Source organism: Cyanistes caeruleus, chromosome 2 (genome assembly GCF_971803275.1).
Source record: "Cyanistes caeruleus chromosome 2, bCyaCae1.hap1.1, whole genome shotgun sequence".
NCBI classification, from domain to species: Eukaryota; Metazoa; Chordata; class Aves; order Passeriformes; family Paridae; genus Cyanistes; species Cyanistes caeruleus.
This window is the reverse complement of record NC_141702.1, coordinates 108,858,559-108,879,544: the sequence shown is the minus strand read 5'-3', so window position 1 is coordinate 108,879,544 and position 20,986 is coordinate 108,858,559. Positions and strand designations below refer to the sequence as shown.

The 20,986-nt window shown below is 47.7% G+C and overlaps 1 protein-coding gene across 1 annotated transcript in view; it reads right to left on the bottom strand.

Annotated features, from left to right (window-relative positions):
• Positions 1-642: 642 nt before the first annotated feature.
• LOC147655109 (uncharacterized) overlaps positions 643-20,986 on the bottom strand; it is a 54,476-nt gene continuing 34,132 nt past the window's right edge. The window contains exons 17-30 of the mRNA XM_086871520.1: positions 20,216-20,304; positions 19,132-19,282; positions 17,879-18,040; positions 15,610-15,742; positions 13,807-13,912; positions 12,845-13,080; positions 11,163-11,315; positions 9,886-10,003; positions 8,824-8,927; positions 7,248-7,452; positions 5,851-6,067; positions 4,669-4,755; positions 2,053-2,502; positions 643-1,598 (exon numbers count right to left, since the gene is read on the bottom strand). Of these exons, the coding sequence (XP_086727646.1) occupies positions 2,267-2,502; positions 4,669-4,755; positions 5,851-6,067; positions 7,248-7,452; positions 8,824-8,927; positions 9,886-10,003; positions 11,163-11,315; positions 12,845-13,080; positions 13,807-13,912; positions 15,610-15,742; positions 17,879-18,040; positions 19,132-19,282; positions 20,216-20,304 (1,997 nt within the window). The 3' untranslated portion in view covers positions 643-1,598; positions 2,053-2,266. The remainder of the gene's footprint in view (positions 1,599-2,052; positions 2,503-4,668; positions 4,756-5,850; positions 6,068-7,247; positions 7,453-8,823; positions 8,928-9,885; positions 10,004-11,162; positions 11,316-12,844; positions 13,081-13,806; positions 13,913-15,609; positions 15,743-17,878; positions 18,041-19,131; positions 19,283-20,215; positions 20,305-20,986) is intronic.

The window sequence follows — 20,986 nt, the reverse complement described above, 5'->3', positions numbered from 1 at the left end:
TACAACCTCGGTTGACACTGAAAAGCAGGAGAGTCATTCTAAAGTGACAAGTTTAATTGCCCATTTTATTGCTCTTCTATTTCTTTGACTCTAGGAAGTGAGGCCAAGCTTTTCTTGGAGGCAGAACGTGTGTGAGATGCACTTTGGGATTATCCCATAGCTCTGGGCTGAATGGCACCCAGGAGTACAGACAGATTTGAGGAACCCTCATCACTGGTTGTTGGCCTCACATCCACTCATCCTTCTGCAAACAAGTAGCAAACAACACTGCTGAACTGCTGTCCTGGATAAATATACATACAGGTGACTTTTCCAAAGCAGTGCATCTTTTCCCACGTGCTCTTCTTACCTATGAAATTGTGATTGAAGACACCTCTGAGCCAGATCGGTGTGAGCTTGCAAAGGGGCAAAGCTTTGGGATTTGGGCACACTTCTCTTTGTTTCTTTGCTCAGGCCTTTTGTGAGCACAGATTACATGCAGGTAGAAAACTTTTGACTATACAGGATCTTTTGGGTCTATTGTCCCCTGTCCTAGTTCAGGGCAAATTTGGGAGAAAAGCTCCAAATGGGGGTTTCCCCAGGGAAAAAAATTCAAATGACCCCTCCCCGCAACTTGTCTGGGAAAAATAATTTCCTTGGAGAGAAGTGGAAAAAGATGTTTATTTAACAGAAATTGAGTAATATTAAACAATAAAACATCTTGTTGTTCGATGGGATGGCGAATCCAGGAAGAAAAGTCCTTTTCCATGTGGTGTAGTTCGGATTGCTCAGGTTCTTCTCAGTCCTTTTGGTGATGGATAGTGCTGAGGCCCAGGCCCCGGTGGGCCAAGGGCTTGAGCTCCTGGGGTTTGTCTGGGTGTTTTTCAGTCCAAAGCAGATTTGTACAGATCCAGGAGAAGAAGAAAAAAAAGGTCCAGGGAACTCCTCTGCCTCAGCTAACTAAAACTAACTGAAAGCCAAAGAGAAGCTCTGTCCCGCTGTCTCTCCGTGCTGCAGAGAGCACAATCCAGGAGCAGGATGCAGGGGGGGTGAGTTTTCTTTCAACACAAGCTGCGTGCTTCTTCTACCCCCCATTGCTCTCAGAGCCAGTCTCAAAGGTGAGAGGCCCAGCGAGGAAAGGATGTGGTGATTCACTGGGACATCAAGTGAGCTGTACTCTGATAACCTCAGCACATCTCCCCTAGCCTAGCAGGTCCTAGTCTCACATTCTATGCTTGTTTTTTTAAAAATTTAACTTACATAACATTAAAAAAAACCACTGTATCTACAAAAATATATATAAAGAATTAAAATATGTCATCACTATTTAAAAACTACAATCAAAATGTATCCTCAAATGTACATTATAATATAAGAACACTTCATCCCTACTATACTATATCCCTATACTATACTACTATCCCTATACTATATCCTACATCCCTAACTCTAAAGCCTAAGCCATTAAACCTATTCTTCAATCAATCTTCGGAGAGGCAGAAGGTTCTTCCTGAGCTCCGAAGAAAGAGGGCTCTTCTGGACGGGAGGCGAGGACTTTGTAGGTAAGAGCACACATGAAGTATGCAGAGAAAACTTCGTAAGAGAGGAGCCTGTCAGGTCTGCAAAATGGAAACACAAAGTATAACAGAGAATGCAGTGCAAACCTAAAGCATCTGGAGCTCCATATATCATGGGACAGATTCCTGCAAACTTCTAAATAGCTGCACAGGAAACATGTTCCTGCCTTCAGCCACTTGAGGCAGGCCAGGGGACACCCTGCCCCACTTGCACAGAGCTCCCACAGGAACAGCCTGGCCTCTGGGCTGGCCTGGGACAGCAGGGAGCCCAGAGCCCTGGGCTTTGCAGCCATGGCTCAGCTGCACATGCAGCCTCCTGCTCCTGTCTCTGCCCCACAGCTGAGCAGCCCTACAGCTGCACGGGGCACTGGCAGCAGCACAGCTCATTGCAGGGGGCACATGCAGGGCAGAACTGTTCCCTGGGGATGAGCACAGGCTCTCTAGGCTGGCACAAGACCCTTCGTCCTGCCAGAGAGCAGCCCAGCTCCCACCTCACCTGTGTGTGAGGCTGAGCCCTGCTCAGCCTTCGTCTTGTCCTCCATCTGGAGTTGTTTCAGGCCCCCCATGCCTTGACAAGGAAGGGCAGTGGAAAGAGCGGGGGCGGATGCAATCCTTTCCTCAGTACTTTGTCGTTGTTGGCACAGCAAAAATGTCACATCCAGAGGTGTTGGAGTCAGCTCTTCGTCATCTTCCTGGAGAGCATCAGTCCCTCACCAGCCCAAGATGCTGGAGAGGTTATCCCGCACATGTGGAGGCTGGCTGGCAGCACACTTCCTCAGCTTGGTGCCCATCACCTCGTAGAGGGCAGAGGCAAGCTTGGTGACCACAGTGCGGACATTGGCGCTTCGCACGGGCAGCGCCTTGTTCCCCAGGAAGGACCAGAGCACGGGCAGGGCGTAGCGCTGGACGACTTCAGGGCTCCTGGGATAAACCCATTCCACAAGCACTGCCGGGAGAGAGACACAAGCTTCTTAACCACCAACCTGAATGCAAACTGGGATCTATTTCTAAGTTTTGCCTCTGGCTAAGATCAGAGAAAGAGCACACAGAACCTCTTGAGCCAGAAATGGGCAAAGCAGCTGATCCTCCCAGAAACAGAACCAGCAACCCCCCAGGATTAATTTCTTCAAGCAGGGCCTTGTAGCTCTGGCAGACTTTGTATTTTTATTAAACCATTTCATGATCTGTTTCTGCAGGGATAATGCCTGAATATGACAAATTGCCTTTTATTTCCATGGAGAAGTTTTCTAAACCCACACTGAAAATCTGGACATGCACCGCAGAGAGGCAAATGTGGGATTCCTAATAAAAAGGATGATTCCATTTTTGTGACCTTTGATGTCAAGTGCCAAAAGTCTAATCTGGCTCTTCCCTTTGCTCAGTGGCACACAGCAAAGGGCAGTACTAGACCACACTTCAAAACTCCAGCCCACCAGAGGTGGGTGCTGCTTGACACTTGGAGTAGAAACATCAGTGACTGGCTGGTGTCATTGGCAGAATGTTTTTGTGGCTTCCAACAAACAGCTGTTCCAAACCCCAGGGTGTCTTAGATAATGACCCAGACCCCATTCCCATGGCATCTGAGCATCTACACATTTTAATGGCATTTCCCCTCCCAATGTTAATGGCATTTTTCCTTACAATGCACACTGAAATGGGGAAAGAGAGAGAGAAAACTGTTACCCAGGGGACTGCAATTTAACCAAAACATGAGTGTTTCCTCACATTGTGCCTGAAGCATCCTCTCTGCTCGTTTTCTGAACTGAACAATATGAAACACAGAAGAAAACTGAGTATCAACAGGTTCCGTGCACAGCAGATATGGCTGAGAGGTCAAAAGCTGAAATGGTCTGGAGACCATTCTCATTTTCTAAACAGGCAAAATGTTGTGTAGGAGCCATTTATTACTCTGTGGTGGAAGAGACTTCATTTTCTCTATGCTGTTAATTCACCAGTAGTCATCGACATTTCAACAGCTCCTGGAAGTACCCAAAACCAATGCTTCTAAGTGGGAAAAGGGTTATGGTATCCATTTAAAAACGGGAGTTCACTTGAGTTGAAATGCAATTAAAGACATTGGTCAGTATGGACGTTGAGAAGAGAAAGAGCTGTGTGTTCCTACTAAATCTCAGAGAGCGCTTCTGCTCTTTCTAAACTAGCCCTAATTTATGTTTAATTCCTTCATTTGAAAAAGAGATCAAAATAACTGCAAAACTAAACTCCCTCTTCCTGGAGATCTACTTTATTCAACTGCTCTTTAACACGCCTTTGACATTCCCAATTGCTGAACATGCCCTTTTGAGATTCACAATGAAGATACAAAGTGTATTAAACCTTGCATTTAAAGATGCTGGCAGAATTAGTGGTGGATTTAGCCCCAGTTAAAGCAAGGCCATAAATCAGCTTCTCCACTATATATTGAGATGATGATGTTTCCATTCCTTGTCTGTTGCTGCCATAGCAAGCTCCTCTGAGGAATCAATTAGCAGCTTCATTTGTAGCATTTTGGACAGCGCTGACATAGGAAGACACTGTTTGCACTCCCTGAAATGCTCAGCCCAATGCCACTTTGACAGCACAGGCAGGGAGCCTGAGCACTCTGCTTCTGCCCCTCTGCCCACAAAGGCTACCCTTGCACTAAATCTGTGCCTCTAATATGTGTGTTGAGTTTTGACCTAAGCTGAGAGCCCCAGGCCCTGCAGGGTTCAGCCGCAAAACCTTCCAAGAGCAAAACAAGGATTCTGTGAGGACAAAACAAACTGATCCCCTGGAACAGCATTTGCCACCACTTTCCCTCAAGGGTCACAGATGCCCCTGAACTTCCAAGGGAGGAGCCAGCTAGGGTATTTTTAGCCCTTCCCTTTCCTGAAGCTGGCTTCTGAGATGTCCCAGTGAGAGCTCAGCCACGAGGCCGAGCACTGCCCCCGTCTCAGATGCTGCACACCACGGCAGCAGCCAGGAAAACCTGCCCAATACACCTGCCATGGGTGTGGGGCAGGAGGGACAAGCTCAGCAGGTCCTGATTTGGAGGAGCTACTCTACTGTCTGTTCACAGGCATTCCCTGTATATTCTTCCTTGGAAGACCTCTTGGCTTAGAAGGGTTGGCCATACCTGTGATACGCTCAGTGACATCCAGTAGAGCTTGGCCACTCAGTTGACTCCATCTGTGGCCAAACTCTTTCATCAGTGATACTTTATCTACAAGAGAAACACACGTTTCTGTTCACTCTTCGGAGGTCATAAGAGAAAGGACAGTGAGGTGGGAAAGGGCAGGAGCAAGCCCATTTTATAAAATAAAAGTCAATTTCTGCTGGTTCTTGAATCCATTTCTTCTTTCCTTCCAGCCTCCTAGGGAGGGTTTTTAATTCCAAAAGAAAAGCTCTCCTTGTACAATTGTAGATCCAAAATTGTCTGCTGTACCAGGAGCTATGTTAAACATTTCACATCAGGGACTTCAAGAGTTCAATCACATGTAAGCAGTGAAAAGGGTTTGCATCCCAGAGTAAAAATGTGCCCCCCATACTTGGAACAGAGAAAGGCACTGAGTCAGGCAGTTCATGAGCTCACAGAGCAGCTGAGGTGGAGAAAGTGGAAACTCCCCTGGAAGACCTGCCTTTCTAGCACTTCATTTCTCACGCATATTCCCCAGTGCGGCATTTTCAGAGCTGACATAAATCTGTGTGGCAAAGGAATTTGCAGCAGCCCTTGCCTAGGTAGCTATTTGCTACAGCCATCTTGCACCACATGTGGTTGCAAAACAACATGTGGAACAAGGCATCATTGACAGCTGGATTTCTACCTGTTTCTTATAAGGAAATGAAGCTGCTGAAACAAAAGTTCTCCTTTGAAAAAAGAAGCCAAAGAAGGAAGGTGGGAAATGGTCAGCTAATGCCTATAAATGTAGATTCTTCCAGGAGGCTGCTCTGCAGAAGCTCTGAGGGGCCTGTGTCCCTTCATGCCAACAGCAAAGCTATTCACTTGGGAAGTCAAATGGGGCCCAAGCAAACTCCAAAATCCCCTTGGCTCTGAATTCTAGCAAAGCTGTAGACTTCCAGGACTTCCTCTTCAGACAAGCAGCACAGAGCCAAGGGCTCCTGGGACCTTTGGGAAATGCTGATGCACATTCAAGCCTGTTGGGGCACTGGTGTGTAAGGACTGCAGCTCCACAGCTTCTGGTGGATGTCAGCTGCAGCATTCCACAGACAACAAGAGCTATCAAGGCTCTCAGCATTCTCTTGTGTGGCAGAGGCAGAGACACAGCTGAGGAGAGTCCATGTCAGGGGTCAGCCTTACCTAAATGAGAAATGGATTCTTCCAGCGCTTTCACAGCTGCAGAATGAACCCCGGGATCCTTTGAATTCAAGTTGTTTGTAATTCCTTCCACCAAATGGATGATCACCGGGCTCAAGGCATTTTCCAGGATGCCAATGATTTCTGCCAGCACGTCCAGCGCTTTCTGCTTCACCCTCTTGTGAGTGTCAGATATTCTCAGGACCAAATAATCAAAAATCTGTGGAGAAAATAAACAAAATGACAGCTGGATTACAATGTCCTTGTTTGAAGAGGGGATGTGGACATGTGCACTCAGCAATGTAAAAGATTGAATCTGATCCTTTTGGACAGGTCAACACTTGCTTGCACAATTTCCTGGGGACCACTCACTGCAGTGGTTGCACAACCTCATGCTGGTTGAAAGATTTTCATCTATTTTGATGAGGTATGGGTGGGGACAGAATAATTCCTATGGTGTTTCCCTCCCCCTGTAAATTATTTGATTAATTAAATTAATTCCATTTATTAATTCAAAAATATGACCTTTGCTTTAGAAGTATGGAACCAGATATTTACAGTGCTCATTTTTCTGTACACTTGCCTCAAGTACTGAGGGCAATTTTGATATTGCCAAAACTATGGCTGGAGGAGATCTATGTTTTCTTTAGTCTGTCTCTATCTCTGTGTCTGGAGAAGTGCAGGGCTCTGATCAACTCTTCCAGGAACCACACCATTTGTCTAACTAACACGTAGGCTTCTGAAATTTAATGTGCTGTACAGCTCTTATTAGAGCAGGTTCAGTCCCTTGACAGCCACATTATCAGGCACCATTTACTGGAGAAAGGGAAAAAGCAGCTTCTGGGAGGAGAAGGCACAGGTCTGTTCTTATTCATTTTCCTCCTTTTCCAGAGAGAAGAACAGGACCCCCCAAGAAGGTTGAGCACCATCTTTCCCAAGAGGAATAGGGAATGCTAATGAGTAGCCAGGCGCGTGCCTGTGCAAGACAAGATGAAGTTTACAGAAGTGTCCTCTAAAACAATCTGGGTTTAATCCAACCCAGCCTGATACTTCTCTTCTCCATCCAAACCCATGTTTTATTTAGAGAATAACTGCCATGCTTTCAGTGCTGCTATTCCCTTCACTTAACCCAGCTGGGAGTAGGAGAGAGCAGAAGCTACAGCAGCAGCAAACTCTGTCATCATCTGATGAACAGCATCAATAGGCACCTGCCCAACAAATACAGCTGGACTGAAAGAACTTGTTCTGAAGCCTGGATCTGAATGAAATTTGTCTGTGTAAGAGGGACCAGCCTGGCCCAAACTGCCAGGATGTAGTGCCAAGACACACAGAATGAACTTCACTGCTCCAGGCTTGGGGAAGGAGCTAAAGGAAAGGAACAATGAAGATACCCTACATACTTGGACAATGTTAGTGGAGATGAGCTGGGGGCGAGTTTTGCACAGCTCAAGAAGGAATGCCAGTCCTTCCAGCCGTGTCTGAAACCCCTTGGCTTCCAGGAGACTGTAAAGCTTCTGGAGCGGCTCCGTTTCTTCCACAGCTGGAGGTAACGTGACCTGGGCTTTTGCACGGTGGAGGAGGCGTCCCTCAGAGGTAGACTTCACCCTGGAAAATAAAACCAAATTAGAACTTGGTGGTGATAATACCTTCAGTTAATGGAGAGCAAAACATCTCAAGGAGCATCCCTAATGATGTGATTTCCAGCTAGAAAATCATGAGGCTCTGAAAAACAACGTGGACCTCATGACAATCATTACAGGAGACAATCTGCGAGTAACATTCTCACCAGTGCTCACTCAGGAAAACCAAGGATGAGATGTATCTGATCTACCTTCAGATGGCTTCCCAGGCACAAAGGTCTCATTGCTTTGTGGGGAAAGAGAATTTAAACTTGCAAGTTTAAATGCCTCCTCACAGGGGACATGTGTGTCTTATAGTAAGGAAACTCATCACTCTGGAGAAGTGTCTCTACAGCAGGCATGACAATCTGTAACAGTAGCTCAGATGCCTCTGAACAGATGAACAGGGGCATATCTGAAGGATCCAGGAAATCAGTAACAGAGATAAAAACAGAAGGCAGACATCCCAGCACTATGCTAACTTTATGTTTGCTTCCCCAGAGACTAGATCCACAGTTTAACAAACCCACAGGGAACAATTCTCCTGCATCAACCTGTCTCTTCCATGAGCATTCCAAGTACCTAGCTATGCTACTGAGGCATGTGCTCACTCTTCTGCCACCACTGAGCATGACAGAGCTAAAGAACTCTCCTCTGTTATCACAGGAGAACAGGTACAAGTAGCTCTACCCCTGGCAGAAAGGACAGCAAGGACCAAATTGCTGTCTTAAATTTGGACTGCAGCACAGGGGGAAATAAACCAAACATGCAGTCCATCAAGCAAACAGTGTGAAGGACAGGAATATCATAACAAAACATCCACATTGAGACACCTGTTGACCAATGTCGCTTAGGAATTGCCTTGATACTTACTACTCAAACTTGGTACTGTTTGAGAGTAAGAAAGGCATGAATCAGCCAGGCCCAACAACTTGCATGGGAGCTGCTTGTTTGGGGAATGGCATCTTGTTTCCTGACTGGGACTTCTCATCAAGACACCAATCTGAAAAAGACTCCTCTCTGATGAAAACAACCAACCCTGATTGAATTTACTTGTCCCAAGTCCGGCAGCAGAGACACAGCCCTCTCCATGCCTCCACAACACTGCCCTTGCCAGTGCACTGCATCGTCTGAGCCACAACCAATGGGTGTCTTTTTGTTGCCCAATTTCTGTGGAAACCTCTCCAGAGAAGCTGTGTTCAGTGTAATGCAGAAGTAGCCAATTTTTATCATGGAGCATTTGTAGGGAATGGAAACAATCTCTGGTACAGGTCATCTCCCCCAGAAAGATTTTCCTGAGGAAGGACATGTAAAGCTTGTCACATGCTTTGTCCCATCTAACAAAAGTGCTCAGTACCGTTTACTAGAAGGCAATGTGGCCTGGGGCTTCTTCGAGGAATCGCTGCTCTTCTTCACCGGCATCTTGACAGATGGGCCTTCACCCTTCTGGCTTTCCATCTCCTACAAAGACATAAAGAAACCCCATGACTCTTTAGAAAATGCAATAGGAAACTCCCTGTTTAAAACACAAGTTGGAACCTCAGGATCACGGCTACCAAGACTTAGGGAGACATTTCCTAGCTTACAGAAGGCAACAGACCAGAGATTCAGTAATGCCAACTCTTTGTTCTCAATAGCCCAAGGCAGGTTATGGGTGCTGCCATACTGAGCAGCACTCTAAAATCCCAAATTCATTAGGCTTGAGCAGAAATGGGAATAATGCACACTGGTAGGCAATGAGTGTTCTTTAAGGAAGCAGCAGAAAAATTTGGACTCTCTGGGAGCTGGCCCATTGTGTTGGAAGTTGATTCAACACTCGCTCTCCCTGTTCCTCCACAACGTCACGCTCCCTTCTATGATGTAGATAAGAAGAATAAAAAAACCCCTCAAACAAACAGATGGTTTTCCACTGGATGCTGCTGAATTCACCAAGCTTCCTCCAGCTCCATAGGGTTAAGAGCTATAATGCAGTAGGACAGTATTCCCAGCAGGCAGATGGTAATTGTAGTAATCAGGATTGACATGTACATCTTTTGCATATTTGGAAGTTTTCCTGGCACTACTACATCCAGTGTCTTTTGCATAGACTATGTTATCTTCAGAAGCACTATTCGCATTTAATTCCTTTACTGGGGGCATAGCAGGGAGAGCATGGTGAGGGGTTACACTTAAATGAAAACCCTTTTTCTCCTCTTCCCCTTTCCCCTTTGTGATATTCAAAATATTCAAAACCCCACTTTTTCACCAAGAATACCAGTCCCTTTGTAATCTGCAGATGAACAAGCTGAAGATTAACTGCTCATTCCCAGGAGCAAAGTGATTCAGAAGGATGAGATAAAGACTGATTAGGTATATTTGATCTCATATAAGCATTGGCAATCCTTGCACAAAGGAGACATTTCTCCTGCCAAGCACTTACTTTCTTCTTAATTCTTGTCAGAATATCTTCCAGGTCACGGGTAGAAACAGATTTCTCCAAAAGCCTTTTAAATTTTGGATGACTTAGCATCATCTTCACCATCTCCTGTCCATAGTGCCTAAGGAACAAAGGAAGGGAAAGAAAGGAAAGTGAACAAACATAGGAAGAGTGTTAACAGAAGAGGCTGATACCTTAAACCCATCAGGTGCAATCCTTGCATAAGAAGGCATTACCTACTCAGCAAAGAGAGACATTTACCTCCACTTGTCGCTGCACAGTGCTGTCAGCTGAACACAAGAGGCAAGAGGAGAACGTGGGGCAACAGAAAATACCATTTGATTCTGAAACTGTGTGTGTGCTTCTGTGGGATCAATGGATCCCAGGGAACAATCAAAACACATCTGCTTGGTTGTCAGAGCCCATTAGCAGTGTCTTGCTGCCACTGCACAATAATTTGCCTTCCTTTAACAGGCAGGCAGGCCAGGACAAAACACCTCTTGCTTCCTATTGATTATTCTATACCATATGTATGGACAGGGGCAGCTAGTTGCTCCTGTGTTCTTGGCAGCTATTAATGGGAATTTACTCATGAGGGGATTTTGGTGGTTTGGGTTTGGGTTGATTTTGCCACTCAGAACCTGCAGTGCTCTTCAAGAACAAATTTGGAGGCCATTCAGCCACAGATAACAGCATTATAGATTTCTTCAGAATAGGTTTAGAAAGACTGAATACATTGGCTAAAGACTCCTGAAGTATTTCTAGGAAAATCTTAAGTTAATGAGAAATATGTATTTGGGATCCTTCAGTGATGAAAAGTAGGCAACACTTTGTCTTTGTATGGTGCACCTAAGGCCAAACAAAACTGTTAGTCTGGCTAATCTGAGCTCTTTTGATCTCAGTCAAGAATTCTTCAAGTCACAGGAAGCTGGCAATGCTCCTTCTTGCTGGACAACCTCAGGTTACCCAGTACAGTCATTTCCCTGGGGAACCCAGAGCACTGGTCACAATACCAAGGCTGACAGAGCTCAAGAAGGGTTTGGACAATGCTCTTGGGCACATGGAGTGTCTCTTGGGGTGTCCTGCACATGGCCAGGAGCTGGACCTGATGACCCTGATGAGTCCCTTCCAACTCAGCGTATTCCGTGATTCTATGACCCTTATCCACATGGAGAGGTAACATATTATTTCCTGTTGTTTCTACAATTTTGTGGGTTTCCCTTTTAAAGCCAGACACCAAACAGATTTCCTGTTTTAGGAGGTGAAATGAAGATCATTACCTTGTGTCCTTGTGACAGTCCTGAGCAAGTTTCCCTGCCACCTGTGCCAGGGTCTCAGCCCTGGGTGTGCCTGCGAGCTTCGTGACTCCAATTTTCCCCATCAAGGACAGGAGGAGTTCGGCCGCACACTTCCGCACCTGGACGTAGCGGCTCCTGGGAAGAAGAGAGCAAACACTGGGACACAGGGAGAAGGAGGCACAGCTGCACAGGCCTTGGCCAGAGAATGCTCCCTGTCCTTGCTGGGCAAAGGAGGCCTGGGTTCTCCCTGCAACTTTAGACACCTGTAGGAGGTTCTGTCCTCAGATAAACACAAAGTTAGCATTGCACAGAAGGAGTGCCTGCAAGGAAGAGGGAGGAATTCAGTCTCCCTGCATTATCTGATACTCAATTTCTTTCCCAAAAATTTCCCTGAGAAAGATTGAAAAATAGATTACATGTGAATAATTTAGAAATTAATGACAACTCATGCTGACCCATCAGAGGCACCCACTATACAAAGCAGCAGAAGCAGGACTGAGGCTCTTTCCTCCCATTTACCCCCAATTCTAGAGACCTCTTAAGAAAAACAAATGCAGGGAAAATGCCCCATGATTTGGGGCATGAGGTTGCAGAATATTCAGCAATGCTGCCTGTTCCTTCTGTGAGGCTTGGCAAGGGATACATCTGAATGTTTTACCCTATTCCAAAGCTGAGGAAGGGGTGGCAGGCAGTTTAGCCAGGTTGTTCTGTTCTAGAGACTGTCTCTTGGGAACTATCAGGCCCAGCACCAACACTTAAGGCAGCATTTGCTTCAGCTGTCCAATGGCATTCGGCCTGTGAAGGTGCCTGTAAAGTGATTCATCATCTCAAAGCTAACATGAAACATCAGTTTGAACAGAAAGTAAAGCTCTAAGGCCAGGACAGTCCTACAAGAATCCTTTTGGCAGGAGCTGCACCTGCTGTGCTGTCTGTGCCCCACCCAGCACATTCTCTCCCATGTGCTCCATGCCCCAGCGAGTCCCCTCCTTCTTTCTCAAGCTAATGGCATAATGAGGAGGCATGGTTTGTCCCAGGGCCTCTGTGCTTAGCGCTGTGAAATATCAAAGAGCGCTCACAGCTACAACTTCAATTGTCCCTCTTCCCACAAAAGCACAAGGCTCTATCCTTAGCCTTTGCAGGCACTTTCACTTCCCCACCATTCACCAGTTCTGGGAAGCTCTGACAGGCTGGGAGAATTCCAGGAAGCAGCAGGAAGATGAGTCAGAGGAGGTTTAGGTTGGATATGAGGAAAAGGGTTTTCACCCAGAGGGTGGTTGAGCACTGGAACAGGCTCCCCAGGGCAGTGGTCACAGCACCAAGCCTGACAGAGTTGAAGAAGCATTTTAACAACAATCTCAGGCACTTGGTGTGATCCTTGGGGTGTTCTGTGCAAGGCCAGGAGCTGACCTCGATGCTCCTGATGGGCCCCTTCCAACTCCCCATATTCTACAGCTCTGTGATTCTGTGAACTTATAGGCTGCAGGAAGGCAGAAACAGGTGACAAGAGGAAAGAAGTGAGGTTGATGGGGGAATGAAGTCCCTGACTTCACAGAAGATGCAGGATGCAGGAGCCTTCCCTCCCACCATTCCCATTCTGTCTCTCATCCCTTCCCCCACGCACACACTAGAAGGTGAAGAAGATCACTAGAAGAAGAAGAACCTACTTGGCTCCCCTGTCCATGAGAGCAGCCAGTGCTCGTGCAGGAGTCACGTTCTCCACCATGATCCCCAGGGTCTGATTGGCTGCTTTCTCCAGAAACTCTGGGGAATTCCAAACCATCGGGAGCAGGACCTGAGCAACCTCATCCACTTTGGAGTCCATGTCCTTCTTCAAGGCTGCAAAGAGCTCTCCAAGAGTGACGATTGCAGCGTAGGACACCTTTGAGCGGAGGTTGCTCACCTGGGGAAGTGATGAGAGAAACATAAGAATCACCTTGAAAAGAAAACCAGTGGCCTTAGACAACAGTCCCAGGAACTGACAACACGTCCCACTGTGTCCAGGGGAAGATGAAAGCACAATAAGAGCAGGAGAGCATAGGCACACAAAGGCACTTAGTCTGGCACCAGTTTCTGGCCTCAGACCTGCTGACAGCAGGCCTAAAAACAAATCATTTCAATTAACTCTTCTATCATGTCCACCCCTTTGATTTTAGGCCCGTTTATTCGGAAATAAACAAATTAAACAAGTGCTGCTAGCAAACGATAAGGCACAAGTCGTAAAGAGAAAAGAATCATGTGCTCCTGTTCAAAAAAGCAACACTATTAGTTGAAGGACTTAGCCAAGAAATGGAAAGCACAGGCTCAAATCTACAGACTAATTGGCAGTGTTGAATTACAGCTCAGGCAGAGATTAGGACACTGGAAAATAACATAATTAATGTCTCAGTTTGTGCATTTGCACCTTGCTTTACAATGACACCTCACTCAAAGATGAGTGTCAGACAGCCAACCTACCAGGAAATACAGCTACATGCACACACTGATCCTAGCTGACAGACATTAGAAATACAAGGTCTAGAAACAGAAATGAAGGCAATCCCTAAGCACACATGGACATGAACATGCACATATCTACTCTACACACCATGTATGAGGTATGGGGGAAAATTCAGAAGAATGTTCTCACCTCGCTGGTAACTGCCAGGCAAACTTCACGAAGTCTACAAAGCAAGACTTCTGAATGGGACCCAGCCAGCTGTCCGATGCTGGAGAGCGCCTTCTCCTTCAGCTCCCTGAAAGGCAAGTCCCAAAAAGATTGGTTTTTCTCTCCACCCAAGAACTAGGCAGCACCCTCTGAAATGACCAGGCTGGCAGCTCAGTGGGACCTCAGTGGGAGGTGCTTTTCAAGGAGCACTTCAGGAACTCGTGGCCACAGGATTCTGTGGCTGTCAAAAGCACACACAAATCCAAAAGGCAAAGAGAGGGGTTTCAGAGTCTTCATTTGTGGCCATTTTACAAGACAGCCTTTCTGAAACCTCTGGCCCATGAAATCCGTGTTTCACTGCTTCTTAGAAGCTGTGAGACCAAACCAAGCTGCTGTTTCCTGTCACCTCCCTGTTCCTGCCCCTGAGACACAGTCCTATGGGGCTGTTACTGGGGCTTTTTCCTTCTTTACCAGCCCCAGCAGGCAGTTCAGCAGTAGGAGACTGCACTGGCACTCTGGAGCTGACTTTCCACTCTGCAATCCAGGCCTGTCTCTCACCCACTCCACTTCTTTTCCTCCTTGCCCAAAAAAGCAGCAGGATGTCCCAGAAGATTCCACACCTGGGCAAGAACAGCTAAAACTCTGGCAAAGCCCGCTACCTAAAACAACCCCCACAAGAGCAATATGTTATTTAAAAGGTGCAAACAACTCCATCTCCCAGCACCTGCTTTGTGCAGGCCCTCAGCTACAGGCAGGTTTGTGAGGCATCAGGGCTGCAGCACAGGGCTGGTGATCGATCCCACAGGAACCCCTGATGTCACCCAGACTCCCCCACACCTCCAGAGGATCTCTGCACCTCACAGGGCACCAAGGAGAAATGGGGAAGAGAAAGCAGAAGAGAAAGGGCAAAGCAAAGGTGACTGCACAAGGAGATGCATTGTGGCAGATTTTTCATGTTTATCCCAGTGTGAGTGGAGTCCTTATCTCCGTGTGAATGAAGCATCCACCAGTGAGTGGGTGCTAACCCAGACATCAAAAAGACAACCAATACCACCCAACATCCAGGTTAGCACCTCTGGGCCTCCTTCTGTCTGTGTCAAATTTTGGGACACGATGTGAGTTATAACCAAGTATCTCAGGCCCATATGAAGCAGTGAGAAGTAAAATTTGAAGGAAAAAGTTAAATTCCAAAAGTGCAAGATTCCTAGAGGATTATATTTCTTTTTCCTTCTCTTCTACCATGAGACCTTCAGAGGTAATGACAGGCTGAGGGACTTGAAAGCACAAGTCAGGCCATTTCTCAGGAAGAGGAACTCCCTGGAGCTGCTTCTGGCATTCACAGCAGGAGGTCCCAGGGAGACCCTGTCACCTGCCATTGCTGTCAGCAGTGGGACCAGAGAGAAGAAATCTTACTCAGTCCCACTGGGCCAGTGCTCCAAGGCACCCAAATCTCTACACTCAAAAGTGCAGCCATCCTGCTTCTGCCTTCAGCCAGCAAATCATCTTGTCCCACAGCTTTCTCTCTTCCCTCAAGATTTCCTCTGCAGCTCCATGGAGCAGCAGGCAAAGCGAGCAAACAGCAGGGACCTGCTGCAGCTGGAGCACTGCTGCAGACCAAGGCCAAGAAAAGGCTGCTGTCAAATCTTTATCCTCTCACGGCTCTGCAGTGGTTTCACTGGTGCCCCTTGGCCCTCTGGGCTGTCGGGGCTCAGAGGCACTAGCAAGATCCACTTCTGAGCTACCTTAACGCTAAGAGGGAGACAGAGTGAACGGGGCCTTTCTTACCAGTCATCGCTGCCCAGCAAGGACAGTGCCTTGAGCAAGGCCTGCTGTGGGTCACAAGTGGCTGTGTCCTTCTGCCAGTTCCCACGCAGCGGCTCCTCTCGACGCTTGGCACCAGAGGCCGTCTGCGAGGTCACTGTGAGGAGAGGGTCAGCCATGAGCGCTGCAGCCCCGGGCAAGGCACCCCGCCATGGAGCGGCCTGCAGCCCCATCTCCCAGCCAGGCTCCCGTGTGGGACAAAGTAGCACTGGGACAGACACTTCCCTGCTGCCTGGCTCCTTGGGCTGCTTGCTTTCTCCCAGCCCCCCCAGCTGGGCACAGCTCCAGGCTAAAGCTGACAGCTGCCCACACAGCACCAGCTGCCAAGTGCCACAGCTACCACAGGCAGCGGCAGCTTCCTGAGGCCGCAGAGCTCCCACTGCCTGCCAGACAGCGCCCACCAGCAGGACTTGCTAGCCCAGGAGGGAACCCCTCAGCTGCCTCTCTTGTCTCAGCGCCCTGATTTCCCCCAGCCCCGACGACAGAGGCACTCTGCAACTCCCTGAGGAAAGACCTGCAGCTGCCTCGCCACAGCACCAAGCCCAGCCTGAACAACCCAGCCCTGCTGGGCCCGGCTGAATCCCCACGGAGCAGCTACCAGGGAGCAGCGATACCTGACCCTTCACTCCTGACAGCGCCTCTCTTCCCATTGCCTTCAAATCTTCTAGACAGCAGACAGCTGACTGCACATACATTGTAGCCTACTGTTGCCCAGGGAGTACTTTATGGATTTTGTTCTTTCCAAGCATCATGAGTCTTTGCCCTTTCAGAGGGACACACTGGCTGTATTTCAAAGATGCTGAAGTGAAATTTCTTTGTCATCAAATGAATGTGTTTGTGAACTCAGCGGTGCCTAAGCCTACACTTGAGGAAAATTGCCACTTCCAGTCTAGACAGTTGATATAAAAGCCTTCCAAATGCAAACTGAGGATAAAAATATGCAAATACAGCTGCAAATTGTTGCCAGACACATGCTCTTGATAATCAGGTGTCCAGGCTTTGCCTTAATTGAATTTTTTGGTATGGAAAAAAATGTAAAAGGTATGAGAAAAATCAGATGATAAATGCATGTCTTATGAAACCCAATTGTCATCAAAAGCACTGTGCATCCAAAATTTCATGTCATGCTCTCAATAGCTCATTTCCTAATGTGTAGATGAAAACATCAGAGCTGTCTACAATGATGGACTATCAACACTGAACAGAATCTAGATGAACTTCTCTAGACTCTGCAGGGTTTCTGTGCTACCTTGCCTGTTCTCACAAAGTATACCATAACATCAAAAATATTCAGACGGGGGCTAATGTGGATGTCACTGATGTACCCCAGACACTGACATCAGTGATGTCACTGCAGAAGTGTGTGGACATACACATCTAGGTTCACTATGAATGGAGAGCCACATCAGGCTACTTCTGGTCAATTCTCAACATGGAAGTAGCACCTCTAGAAAGGAGCATTCCAAGTATCATTCCTAGCTCCTTTCTTCTTATCTCACCCTACCTGGAATGCTAGCACAGGCACTCTACCCACAAGGGAGAGACAAGAGCCACTAGGGACTATCTGCTGGGTATTTACTGCAGGCAGCAAACAGCCTGGGAGCACCAGGCAGCCCCTCCGGGCTGTCACCTGCTACATACGGCCACTGTATTTGGCTGGGGTGACACAGGAGGCACTGCTTGTTCCCTCTTGGCACTGCAGGCTGTGGGATGGCAGCAGTGAGGAGCCACTGGGCACTTCTGGGAGCAGCAGCACGACTGCACCAAGCTGCTGACTGCCACGCAGAGACAGCCCTTGCTGGGATAGCAGGAAAGCTGTCTGCAGAGCCGGACAGCAGCACAGGCAGAGGGATGAGATGGTGAGTGGACAACTGATCGTGGTGGTACTCGTAGGTGCCCAGTGAGCACACCCTGGCACACTGCCCCACAGCTCATCCCTGCAGTTACAGCTGCCTCTTGCACCAGTGCTGTGGTTTGGATTATCAGGAGGGGCAAAAGCCAGAGCTTAGGCCTTTACCACTACTTTATTCAGCTCAACTTTCCAATGGATCTCTAAGAACCAACTGCTCCACTACTGCAGAGCTGGACTAACTCAGAAGTACACTTGCTGTTCATTCTCAGGACAGGCTATGGACCCAAGATCCCAGCTGTGCTGGGTGAGGCAGGTGGCAGTTTGTGCCCCATGGGCAAGGAAAAACCCATGTGGGAAAAAGCTGCCTCAGAGCAGGCTCACCTGAGGAGTTGCGTGGGAAGCTGCCAATCCCATGGATGATGGGCATATTGGGCAGTGAGGGCATGTTGTCCTGCTTCCTCAAGACCTTCTTCTTCAAGGCACTACCAGGGTATTTTCTCCGCACACTGGAAGCTGTGCCATCGACAGGCGGTACGCTAAAGCCTGTGGGGAGACCAAAGAGGAGCTTGTAAGTGGAGGCTGCTGCACAGGGTGACGATGGAAAGGGCCAGAAAACTTGCTGGACTCGGGTAACAGCTCTTTGTTATCCCAAAGAACTTCAAGTATAACAGTGGCATGCTAACATGGCACAGTGATCACAGTATCACAGAATCCTACAAGAGTTTGGCTTGGAAGGCACCTCTAAGCACCATCTAGTCCAACCCCAGTGAACATCTTCATCTAGATGAGATTCCTCAGAGCCCCATGTAAATTGGCTTTGAACGCCTTCAAGAATGGATCAACAACAGCAGCTTCTGTGAGCCCACCCTTCCAGTGCTTCATCCCCTTCATTATAAAAACATTCCCCCTAGAATCTAACCTGAATCTACCCTCTTCTAGTTTAAAACCAAATTGCAGTGATGCTTCCCCTAAGAAAGAAGGAAAACCCAGTATTGCTTTGCTTTTGTTTTCCTGTTTCTGGCTGGGGAAGTTACCAAATGAAAGTGCAGATAGCCTTGAGTGATGCCCTCGGGCTGAGTGCTGCCTCCTAAGGTCCCTGCTGCCACCCTGGGGGCAGCACACACAGCACTGCAGTCAGAGCCCCTCAGCCAGGATTCAGTCAGGAACGCTCCTTGCTCCTGGGGCTACAACAGAAGCAGTGGCTCAGGGCTTCAGCACAGCTCTACAGTGCCAGCTCCTCAGCAGGCTGTGGCAGGAGAAGGATCTCTGGTGTTTTCATTAGAAGCAGTTGAATTTTGTTTCTTCTCAGTTCCACCATGGCTGAGAAGCATTCTTCTGGACTCCCCTTCCCTGCAGGCTGCTCTCCAGGAGAGAGTCTGAAGCCCCAGTTAACTTTGCAAGACAAAATTTTCTACTCTGAAAGACTTTGGAGATGAAGGTGGGAAGCTGATATTCTGTTACTGAGTCTGTGAAACCTTGGGCATGACTCTTCATGCCTCTGTATTATTTTGGGGGGAAGGGAAAGAACTCCTCTTCAAGCTTCCACTCAGATGCAAGCAGAACAGCCTGACTGCAGCACCGTGCAAAGGGCAAGCAAGTGGTCAAAAAGGACCACAGGTGTAGTCTGCACTTACTTGCTTCTTCTGCATCCCCAGGGTCAGCTGTCTGTGGAGGCAGCTGCAAGGATGTTTCTGTTTGCCTCCTTCTCTTGAGCTCTTTCTCCAACAGCTCCATTTTCTTCCGCTCTAAGTTCTTTTGAGCCAACTTGCACAATGCAGGACGGATCTAGTTGCAAAGGAAATACATCACAGATGTAAGCAGAGACACCCAAACCAGACACAACATCTCATCAGGAGCACAGGATCCATGGAGAGCCACAGTCTTTAATGCAGCTCCATATTCATCCCAAGTGTTTCAGAAGAATGTCTCCCAACCTCATCTTGGCAATTACACACAAGGAGGTGGAAGACTTTAGGGCCACAGCCTTACACTGCTCCAACTGCAACCTATGACAGGAAGCCCTGCTTGAAGCACCAAAGTCATACGAGTGCTCCAAGACAGGTGAAGAGCTCACATGACCAGAGAGCAGGCAGTTCAGTTCCTACAGGCCATGGCAGCAGAATAAAAACCATGTGCAATAAATACGCAGCAAGGAGGGGTAATTGCTCTTGCTTAACACTCATGGCCAGGAATGGCAGCTGTTCTCACTTCCTGGCTTCTGAAGAGCTCAGCTCTGAAGGTCTCTGAAGGACCTCAAGCAAAGGACTCACGTGAAAACAATTTCCAGAAATATTGATATTAATGAGCAGAAAAATTGAGAAAGAGAGGGCTGTGAGATACAGCCAGAAAGGTTACCATGAAAAATCAAACTCTCATTTTATTTTTCAGCCTTGCTTACGCTTAACATTACAATCTTTGCTTCTCTGCTCCTGCGGGTGCAATTTGCACACATTCACAAGTCTGCAGCTTGCTCAGCCATTCAGAACTTCTCTAAAATGACCTTGGCACCTAAAGAATGCTTCTAGCATGACCTTAGCACCATCTCCAAATCAGTCACCTTTTCACCACTAGTAAAAGCCACATAATTGCTCTTTAAAAAGCAAATATATTCCCAGGAGAATCCCCATCCCTCAGGAATGGAAGACTATGATTATCAGTGACATTTGGGGCCAAGCAATAAGGAAAGGAAGTCTGCTCATCCCTGTCTTTAACCCTTACCTTTCCAGAGCTGTCCCTCAGGTCTTCATCACTCATATGACCAGGACTGGTGGGACGATCTGTCCCCTTGGCTTGGCTCAGTGGGAGGCCTGGGAATGGAAAGAAAGGTTGGTGTAAATCTCTGACAGATTTCAAGCCCTCAAAAACACCATTCTGGGCAACAGGCAAGAAAGATTCCAGACAGCAGAGCTCTCATAAGAAATAGCAATTGTGTATGAGAGCAGCAAGGCACATATGCCTAGATATCCTCCCAATGAACGGGCTACTGGCACAAGCAGAGAGAGTCAGGGAAGAGATTTGTCATGGTGAACCTGCCATAGGTGGCTTTGGGCTTGTGCTCTCAGAGGATGACAAACTCAAACCCTGCATAGGCCACTTCCATTTGGAAGCCTCCTTCTCCTCAATTGGAAATTTCACAAGGACTTTCTCTCAGAGGAGGTTTCCCTATTTCTCCCAGTGCAGAACCAGGCAATGTCCATGAATCTCCTTCAGATCTCAAAAGGTTCATCTCAGAAACTGCTGCAAGGAAAGGTTTTCTCCTTTAAGGGCAGGACGAAGGACTGGGAACATTTCCCATTTCATGATAAATGCCTGCTTATTCTCTACTAACTGTGACACTGGAAATGCTGCAGGGAGATGAAGGGCAAGTGCTGGATGGAGAGGAATGTTTCCTTTTCCTGTGCTGCACTTCCAGGGCCCCAAGGTACCATTCCAGCTCAGCCACACAACACTTCACACTGGAGGAATTTTCACTGCACCATCACAGCACAC